This window comes from Physeter macrocephalus, chromosome 5 (genome assembly GCF_002837175.3).
Source record: "Physeter macrocephalus isolate SW-GA chromosome 5, ASM283717v5, whole genome shotgun sequence".
NCBI lineage: Eukaryota > Metazoa > Chordata > Mammalia > Artiodactyla > Physeteridae > Physeter > Physeter macrocephalus.
Window position 1 is genome coordinate 91,524,144 of NC_041218.1, and position 10,090 is coordinate 91,534,233.

Here is a 10,090-nt window from a genome sequence, read left to right on the forward strand (position 1 = left end):
GCAACGGGAGAGGCCACAACAGTGAGAGGCCCGCGTACCGCAAAAAGAAAAAAAAAAAAAGGTGGAAACAAGCCAAATGTCCATCAACAGACGATGGATAAACAAAACATGGCATGTACGTACAATGGAATATTATTCAGTTGTAAAAAGGAATGAAATTCTGATACCCACTGCCTCACGGATGTACAATGAAAACATGATGCTAAGTGAAAGAAGTTGGACACAAAGGGACACATATTGCAAATATATAGTATCTAGAATAGTCAACTTCATAGAGACAGAAAATAGAACAGAGGTTTCCAAGGCTCAGCCCTGGGGGAGGGGGACTGGGAAATTATTATACAATGGAGACAGGGTTTCTGGTTGAGATGATGAAAAAGTTCAGGAAATGGATAGTGCTGAGGGTTGTACAACACTGTGAATGTACTTAGTATCACTGAACTGCAGACTTTAAAATGGTTAAAATGGTAAATTTTATGTTATGTTTATTTTACCACAATAAAAAAACCATATCAAAATCTGGATCATATACATTCATTTCTTAATTGGAATTCCTAAACTTTATCTATTCATTGCTATTAAAGCACAGATCTCAAGACCTGCTTACTGTTGATGCCATCCTGGTCAGTCTATGTATGCTCACATACGGAGAAACACAGTCAGACCTAGGCCACGTTTTGTCCTGCAGAGATCCGTCCACAACCACATATTCATCCTGAGACCTCCCACACGATGACTGCAACAAGAAGGCCAACAGCAAGACCAAGGCAACCAGTGTTTCTGGGGACTTTGGCAACCAAACACCCTGACACCAAGTCCCAGCTCAACCTTTAAACTCCTCACCATGGGGAAGAGATATATAGTTCATATATGTATACGCTATCCATAAAGAAAACTGTGTGCACATGCCAGGAAGACCTCCAGGAATTGCTAACCCAGACCTGCTCCACCAGGCCCACGAACAAAGAGATTTCAGCCCATCCATGGCTATTTGGTGAACTCAGCAATTGCATGTTACACTGAACAGTGGGGGTCCTGAATGCAAAGGCATATCATCAGGGGCTAAATCTTTGTAGCTTTACAGGAAAAGGATATAATAAGCGGGATGTACCACTTGTGACTTCTGAGGAAAGGAGAGCTTTACATTTTTTTTCCTTAAAAGAATCTATTTCTCATGAGGCAAAGAGAATCTGAGAATGAGAGTGTTTTGAAACAGAAGCCCAGAGAAGGGTGCAGAATATGAGTTTTGTGTGTTATAGTCATAATCTATCACGCAGGTCTGAGAGGTGCCAATTCTGGGCCATACCATGACCTTTATTCAACTTTAAAGGTTTTTACAACTTCATCTTCTTTCGTGGAAACCTGTTCATTGCCAGCGGTCTGATAACTGAGTCCCGTAAGCTTTTAAAGATGTTAAGAGTTTGTGAAGAAAAACAATCTCCAGTGATACTTTCCAATGCCAACACACATGCACATTGAGCACAAATAAGCTGCCACTTGTAAGAAGTCCACTTGCCATCATTCCCTTGTGCATCCTAAAGACACATGTCACGATCACACTAAGATATTTAGAAGCAAACATCTTTAGAATAAGGTTTCGTTCCCAAAGTGCTTAATTAGCAGAAACATTATGCTAGAGCGCTGTCCTTGAATATGCATGCATTTGAACCTCCATGTCATTTTTTCTGAAGCACAAATTCTCCTCTCACTGGATGGTCAGGAAATGACTGGGCACAGAAAACCAACTGTCTGAGGTGTGATCCACAAAATGAGTTCCATCCTTCCAAGCAGGTTTCAGCTGCCTACCAGGGTGACACCGCGGTTTATGAGGGAGACTGTTCTTTTGTGTCTAATGGCCTTTTCTCCATTCATTTTGGATGAGCCAGGCTCCTATGGCCTACTTATGGCTGAACTCTTTCAACACTTCCTGCCAACCTCTTCTGCCCCCCTGCACCTCCTCCCACCCCCAATTTCAGCCAACCACATTTACAAGACACCAGTTCGTCAATCACAATTCAAATGAACCCATCCATTTGTTCAGCAGAAAGTGGCCTCTGGAGTTGCTCCATGAGAAGCCCACAGGTCAGAGTTACATATGGCAGGCTTGCAAACGCGAATAGGCTATCATTTATTTATGACGACCATGTGTGTTTGATGTCCAGTTCCAGTAGGCTGTGGCTTCACTCGCCTGCCTCCGTCTGGGATGACCTAGCTACTCACTGTGTCCCATTTCAGGTACTGCATTTCCATTCCACGCTGGGGAAGCAGAGATGGGTGACCGGCTGGGGGCTGCACACACAGATGCCCCTAGCCCTGCTCACCACATAACAATCTGTGACCAAACACAAACTGTGCCAAACGTAACTTGCTGCAAAGGTTTGCCACGTACCATGGCTTTCAAGGGAGAGTGGAGAAGTAGCTGCTGCGACGATTGACCACATCGGGTTCATTAAATTGCTGGGTATTTACCCACAAGGAAGGCGGGGGTGCTTGTGAAGGGAGCCCCGCTCCTCATTTCAGCGATTTCCACCCCACACCATTTGGCAATGATGCTCCAAAGGCGAAGGGCAGATATGCACCAGAAGGTCCAAATGTGGACTCCAGCTGAAGTGCAGGAAACTTCTGCCGTCAACAACCTCCCCGCCTCTACCCCCCCGTTGTATTTATACTTTGAAAGAAGTTAACACGAAGCAGTAGTCACCTGGGCGTGCTCAATTTTTGACAAGCCTTAGTCACTCTGTACCCAGCAGAACAATTCACATTATAGTCGAAATCCTGTGAAGATTCTGCCACACATGCTAACACTAAGATGCCAGTAGCTCCACTTACCTTCTTTATTAAGCCTCATAACCTCCCTGCTTTTTCCACCCTCTTTTCCAGCCTCTTCTAAATCTACATCTGCAGATGAAAAAGAAAAGGAAAAAAGAAAATAAGGACAAAAAGAGAAAAAAAGGGGGGGGGAGCCAAAGTCAAGGGGGGGGAGGGAGAGTGTTTATTTGCAAACAGATCGATATAAATATTGGATATGAAAATCTTTCAAAAATTGACAATGCAACATTTTCTCCCAAGTCCGTATTTCCATCTACCTGGCCCAGATAGGTACCAAAAAAACTATGCAAGCAGCAACAGAGTAGCCTTTTGAACGGATACACCGTGGGGCTGTGAAAGCCCACCCCGCGGGCTGCCACGGGGAGCGGGCACAGACAGACAGACAGACAGCCCTGGCAGCAGGGCCTCTCTCTGTGCATTGATGATCTGTCTCTGTGTGTATTTATTTAGAGAGGGAGAGAAGCATGGAGGACACCGGGGGCCACTCTCTCTCCACACACACACTTTTTCCCAGTGGCTCTAGGTGAATGGAAAGGTTACAGGGTAATAAAAGGAGGAGGAGGCGGTGGGGTTCTTACTGTCGGAGCAGTGTAATTTGGCGGCGTCGATCCAGGAGGACCAGGGTTTGCCCAGAAACGCCTCCGGACTGGGCACTTTGCGATCCAGTGTCGCCATTGCTCTTCCTTCTTGTTGCTTTTTCCCTGTTCCTTCGGCAGCAGCAGCCGAGAGACACGGGATTCGAGAACGCTCCGACGTCATCTTCGGAACGTTCCGACATTGAGTGTTCTGAAAGGGGGAGGGAGGGAGGGAGGGAGGGAGGGAGGCAGAGGAGGAGGAGAGAGCGAGGAGGAGGAGCCGGCGTTCAGCGGCCGGCCCGGCTCGGCTCGGCTCGGCTCTCGGCGTCCGCCGCCGCCAGGGGCACCAGAGAGACGCCCCGAGGCCCGGCGCCCGCACGCCCGGCGCCCGCACGCCCGCCGCCGGGGGCGGGGCCGCGCGCCGGGACCCGAGGCTGCAGCGCCCGGCCCTGGGATGCTCCAGCGCCGTGGCCGCCGCCGGCACCCGCGAGCCGGGGTCGCAGGGGCTGGGCGTGCGGGCAGGGGTCGGGGATGGCCTGAGAGAGGCGCGACTTGGGGCCGTGGGAAGGACGGTCTTCCCCGCAGAGTTGCGCTCGAGGACGGAAAGTTTTTGCACGCAGCCCCTCCAGCGCGTCCTTCCCTCGCCGGTCGCCCACGGTGAGGCGCCCCCGCGAGGATCCCCGCCGCTTAGTGGGGAGGGGCCGAGCAGCCCCCTTCCCCGACGACCACCCCAAGCCAGGGAGGGGACCCTGGTGACCTCAACTCCCAGCCACCTCTCCCTCCACCCTGTCTTCTCTTTCACGGTGGACCTTGGGCCGTGGAGGATTCTGCGGATGCCTTTGGGAACTGAGACCAGTGGGTAGATGGAAGTGGTTCTAAAAAGCAGGTGAGTTTGGGGCGAGAGGAGCTGCCTTCCCATCTCAGACGGCGGGGCGTTCAAAGCTGAAAACTCAGGGCCGGGGTCCCCCCAGATTCTCCGCGCGACGCGTGTCTCCGGCTCTCAGAGAACCACTGCGTAGACTTTGCTCCAGGATCACGATAGTGGGAGAGCGGACTCACCCACTGTCGGAAGATGCTGCTTAGCGGGCCAAGCCCCTGGAGTCGTTTCCAGCGCTCCCCACTGTGAGATGAGGAGGGCCCGGATTAGCGCGTGCAACCTACGGCCAGGAATCTGATTCCTGGGAGAATTCACTTCAGGCTTAACTTCTTTGGCCAGCTAGAAAGGAAGCGTTAAATTTTCTCTGGATTTTGGACATTTGAGGCTTTAATTGAGATTTCCCCCCTCTCCCTAGGGGTTGGCAGCAAAGGCCTTAGAAGGTCTTCTGGTATCTCTCTCTTAAAAAAAAAAAAATCATTTAATTTACTAGGAATTACCTAAAATATACGGACACTCCCCCACAATCGATATATTTCCCTCATTCCCCCCAGCACCCTTTTAGTTCTTACAACCTCTGTTTCTGCCCCATGGCTGAAGAGCATGGATTTGAAGTTGCTTTGTACTGAGGTCTGCTGTGCCTGTCATCTTATGCTCCTGCACCTGGCATCCTGTACCTCAAAGCCAGGTTTAGGATGGGCGATGAAAGAGGAGCTGCGAATTGATCTTGTTGTGATGTTTGTGTGAATGGGCTTATTTGGGGTCAGACCCAGATAAACTTCATTTGCCTTTGCTGTCTTTGGAAGGGTTCCTACATAGGAACCACTAAATAGCTAAGGTGTCACTGAGTGGAGATTCTCATTTTAAGGACTGGTGGTGGTAGCGAATATTTATTACTTATTGACCTCATCATATGCCAGACACTATGCTTGACATTTCCATCCATCCATCCATCCATCTTTTCAACAAACATTGCCTGTCATGGACTACCATCCCCAGTAGAGAAAGACAAATGAGACCCAGCCCAGCTCTGGTAGAGATGCAGTCTGATGGTCTCTGTGGAAGAAGGAAGGTGTGAAACTTATCAGCTCCCTGGAAAAATAAGACATGTACCCAGTGACTGGCCAGGGCAGTGAATGGTGTGGTCTCTCAGATCTGTGCCTGTCTGTGGGAGGAACTGAAATCTAGTTTGGAGTGATCAGAAAATGTGTCACAGAGAAGATTACACACAGAGGAAATGACTCTGCTCTGCATCTTGGAAACGGGTGGGTGGGATTTATAATGGTAAGGTGAAGATTGGTCTTGCCAAGGAAAGGGGGAGTAATGGTGTCAGCAGAGGCTTCAAGCTGAGCAAAAGTGTGGTGTGTTTGGGTGTTGAGTGTGGTTTACCTGGGATGGTGGGTTATTATTTGGGTTTGGGAGTGATGAGTGTGTAGTCAGGCCTGGGTCAAATTATGGAAGGCATCTTATGGCAGCCTAAAGAATTTGGGTTTTGTCTGACACTGGGGAGCCACTAAAGGGCTTTCTGTAGTAAAAGGATAAGTAGAAAGTGTGACTTAGAAAGATTACTTTGGCCTTGGTGTCCAGGATGCACTGGACTCTGGAAGCTGGTTAGAAAAGTAGTGCTGCACTATTCATGATGTGAAGAAAGGAAGGCCTGAACTTTGATGGTCCCATGCAGGTGGAGAGGAGGAGACAGGTATGAGAGACACTGTGAAGAAGGGCCTCATCAGAGAGTACGTTGTATGACTGGATTTGGGGAAAGGGAGAGAGAGAGCTCAGAGGTAGAAGTAATTAGATCATAGAACATTTTCCTCTTCCCCTACGGCTTTCCAATTTTCCTTCCATTTTGGTGTTTATTCCTCATTGTGCATGCAAGGGTGGTAGGCAGCCTCTAAGATGACCCCAATGACCCCCACATCCTGGTTTCCATGCCCTTGTGTGATTCCCTCCCCTTCTCTGTGGGCTGGGCCTAGTGACTTGCTTCTAACAAACAGAATGTGGCAAAGTGATGTCCCTTCTGAGGTTAGGTTGCAAAAAGACTGTGGCTTCTGTCTTGTTCACTCTTGCTGTCACTGGCCTGCTCTAAGGGAAGGCCACAGCTTGCAGCTGTGAGCTGCCCTTTGGAGAGGTACATGTGGCAAGGAACTGAGGGAGGCCTCTGGCCAACAGGCCATGGGGAAGTGAGGCTCTTTGTTCAGTACCCCGTGAGGTGCTGACTCCTGTCAACAGCCACGAGAGTTTACAGGCGTGTCCTTCTCCAGTCGAGCCTTGAGATGAGACCACAGCCCTGGCCCACAGTTGTGAAAGACCTTGAGGCAGAGGTTCCCAGCTAAGTCAAGCCTGTATTCCCGATCCACATAAACTGTGAGATCATTAACACTTGTCATTTTAAGTTGTTAAGTAACTTGTTACATGGCAATAGATAATACAGAATGGTTTGGGTGTAAAGTGAAGGGTTAAAAACTTACTAGAAAAATATGTTTAACAAAGGAAGAGTCTGAGCAATGTTCCCTTGTTCCTCTTTTGAGCCTCCTGTGAATTGTGTATCATCCTCGAAATTTTTGGCCAGCTTTGTGCAGCTGGTTTACGGTAGTATCTCCGACATGCTGAGTATGGTAATTTATCTTTATCCTTTGGGTACTCAAGTTTCTGCTATTTAAACTCAATCACTACTTTATAGAGAGTTCACCAAGGACAAGGTCATGATGTAACATTTGGGAAAAAGTCTTTAGTGACAGCGATGCCACCACACTGGTGGCTGTTACAACCCTACCCTCCTTGAGGTATGTGGAGGGTACAGTGATGAAGGGACTCAAGCCCAGGGGCTGGGAGTCAGTAACTTGAGCTTCCAGAAAATTCTGTCTCCTCTCCTGGGAGCCACTTTAAGTCACTCAAGAAAAATCAAAGCTTGTTTATCATCAGGGAAAGTAAGGGATTCTAAGGTGCAGAAGAAACAAAGCCATGGTTCACTATTTTAACATTAGTTTACCACCCCAGCTGAGTTTCTCAAGTTATTTCTGCCCAGCACCCTGAAGATGATATGACAGCCCAAACATTATTCCCTTCTAGCTGGGGGGATTTTAGTTTGCAACATAGTAAAGTATGGGCTGGAATCTAAAAGTGATTTGGCCTCTCTACAAAACAAGACTTTGGATACCGTTGCCATGTTTAACTGAGAGAACACGTATACGTTATTGCAGTTAGAGTCATGAGGTATAATTGTAGTTTCTACTCTAAGCCTTCCACAGTTTCTCTGACTATGGAGATAATAATACCATCTCTGTGAAACTATAACCCACCTATGACTTCGTAACTATGGATAACGTGGCTGTCAATTAAATTACACCGCTGGGAGCCAGAGAATGAAGAAGGCATTGCTCATCCAACTACTAGATTTTTACACTTGACTTTAGATGAAAATTGAGGTCAGTTGGGAGTAGTATTGGGGTCAGCATGGTGCATATATATTGTTATATGCATGTCTATACTTATATAACAACTATGTATATGGCAAATTTATTGCAGACTTGAAGTCCTTTTGGTAGTAAATAGTCACAAATATTATTAGTGACAACAAGAATCTTATACATCCTTAATAGGAAAAAACTGACCTGCAAAACAGTAATTTAAAGCACGTTAGTATCATGTCTATGTGATAAAACGGTCTAGCAAAGGGGTAACACCTTCTTCCCGCATGATTAATGTTTAGGAAGATAAAAGGGGTGTAAATATTTTTATTGTTTTATTATCTTTCTTAGAAAAATGACAGCGGTTGGTTTAATTAAAAAGGAGACTCTCCCATAGACCAAATAAAGAAACCAGTTCAATGGAGATGACAATGGAAAATACCTATTTAATTTGAATAACACCTGGTTCTGGGGAAATGTGCATCAAATATGGAGCCAGCATTCGCTTAGTGTGATTCATGTGCTGTTTCACCACATTATTGAAAAGAAGAGAGGAGGGTATATTAGCTCTCTCATTTGAGGATATAAAACTCCTGCTGGGGTTGAGGCGCTGTGTGCGCACCCTGCTTCCTACCTAGACCAATGTTGGGAGTTACCTGGAGGCGATGAGGAGAAAATGACATGTTCCATTAAAATGAGGCATCCCTGGAATTGTTTGATGTTCTTTGCTTTAATTGAATCCATCTATCCCATCTGCCACTCTTTTCTCTAAATTTATTTTCCTAACCCTCTCTCTCTGAGAATTGTAATTTGGGGGGAAATTTTACATACCTTGTTACCTTTTATAAAAGCTCCCTGTATCTGGAGGGCAGATGTGCTGTCTCCCTCACCTTGTTAGATTAGGTTGCCTGCCTCTTCCCTGATCCCTGTGTGTTGGTGGATCAAATAGGACTGGGATAAGAAGACCCCTAGAAGCACCAGGAGTAGGAAAGAAAATGGGAATTACTCGGAACGAAGCCCACCCACCCCATCCAAACTCACCAGTAAATATAATTGGGGAGGCAATGCAGGTGGAGGCCAGAGCACAGGCTTGAGGTTGGCAGGTGTGAATTAGAAGTGTGCTTGAGTCATTCGCTCGAGAACCTTTCTTAATCCATCTGACCCTCAGTTTCCTCACCTGTTAAATGAGTACTAAGGCTCTTTTCTTCAGATGGTTGTGAGGATTAAGTGAGATTCTGGATATGGAGCTCCCAGCACAGGGCCTGTAAATGTTTGCTATGATTATTACTTTGGTCGCAATGCATCCTGTAGACAACAGCTGCCAGTCAGAAACAGGCCAACCCACTGACGCTAGAAGGGCTCCTATGGTGGCTTCTGACAAGGTCCTTCTCCTTAGAAAGGAAACCAAAGCTCTTCTCTCTCCTTTGCATGAGGCTGCTGCCCTGCATCAATTGCTGGAGACTCTGCTGTCTGAAACTTCTTCTGCCTGGAACTCCATCCTGACATGGACTTCAGGGCAGGGTAAATATCCCTTTGTTCTGGGAAGACCCTAGAAGACCCTTTTGTCATGCACAAGAACTGCAAAATCCAAAGTGTGACTGGAGACAAGACAGTCTTTGCGTGACAATGTAAACAGCTGTCATGATAGTAAATGGAGGGGACTTCCCTGGCGCTCCAGTGGTTAAGACTTGCCTCCCAATGCAGGGGGTGCCTGTTCGGTCCCTGGTCTGGGAGCTAAGATCCCACGTGCCTCGTGGCCAAAAAACCAAAACATAAAAACAGAAGCAATATTGTAACAAAGTCAATAAAAACTTTAAAAATGGTCCACATCAAAAACAAAAGAACTTAAAAAAAAAAGTAAATGGACTGGGGTCTCTGCAGATTATGTTTTTCCTGAGAAAAATTTATTTTCTTTTGTAAAAGAAACAATATTGAATTCTAAAAATCATGTGTAAATGTGTTCTTATGAGGTAGTAAAACAATAGAGATAAGGGGAAAATTCTCTTAGGATCGCCCCCTTCAAACGTGGTCACTCCCCTGCCCCCAGATCACTACCATACCCCCAGGTCTGAAGGCATTTTTTCATACCATTTTCTATACATTTACCTCCTATATAGACTTAGCATTACAGCTGTAGATGGTATTGCTGTGTGTGTGTTCTTTTCTATTTTTTTAAAACATGAATAGCATCATTTTGTGGAGATACATACATATATGTGTATATGTGCATATATATGTAGGTATATATATGTGTGTGTACTCATATGTATGTAGATATATATGTGTGTGCATATATATATATATTTTTTTTTATCCCGGTTAGGCATAAACAAGATTGACACGTGCAACAGACCATTCTGTGGATATTTTTCTGCAGTTTTCTTTTTTCACACATACTGTTA

The 10,090-nt window shown here is 46.3% G+C and overlaps 1 protein-coding gene across 1 annotated transcript in view; it reads right to left on the reverse strand.

The window, feature by feature from the left end:
• The window catches only part of ATXN7L1 (ataxin 7 like 1), a 248,697-nt gene extending 245,099 nt beyond the window's left edge, over positions 1-3,598 (reverse strand). The window contains exons 1-2 of the mRNA XM_007111542.4: positions 3,408-3,598; positions 2,830-2,898 (exon numbers count right to left, since the gene is read on the reverse strand). Of these exons, the coding sequence (XP_007111604.1) occupies positions 2,830-2,898; positions 3,408-3,588 (250 nt within the window). The 5' untranslated portion in view covers positions 3,589-3,598. The remainder of the gene's footprint in view (positions 1-2,829; positions 2,899-3,407) is intronic.
• Positions 3,599-10,090: the final 6,492 nt, after the last annotated feature.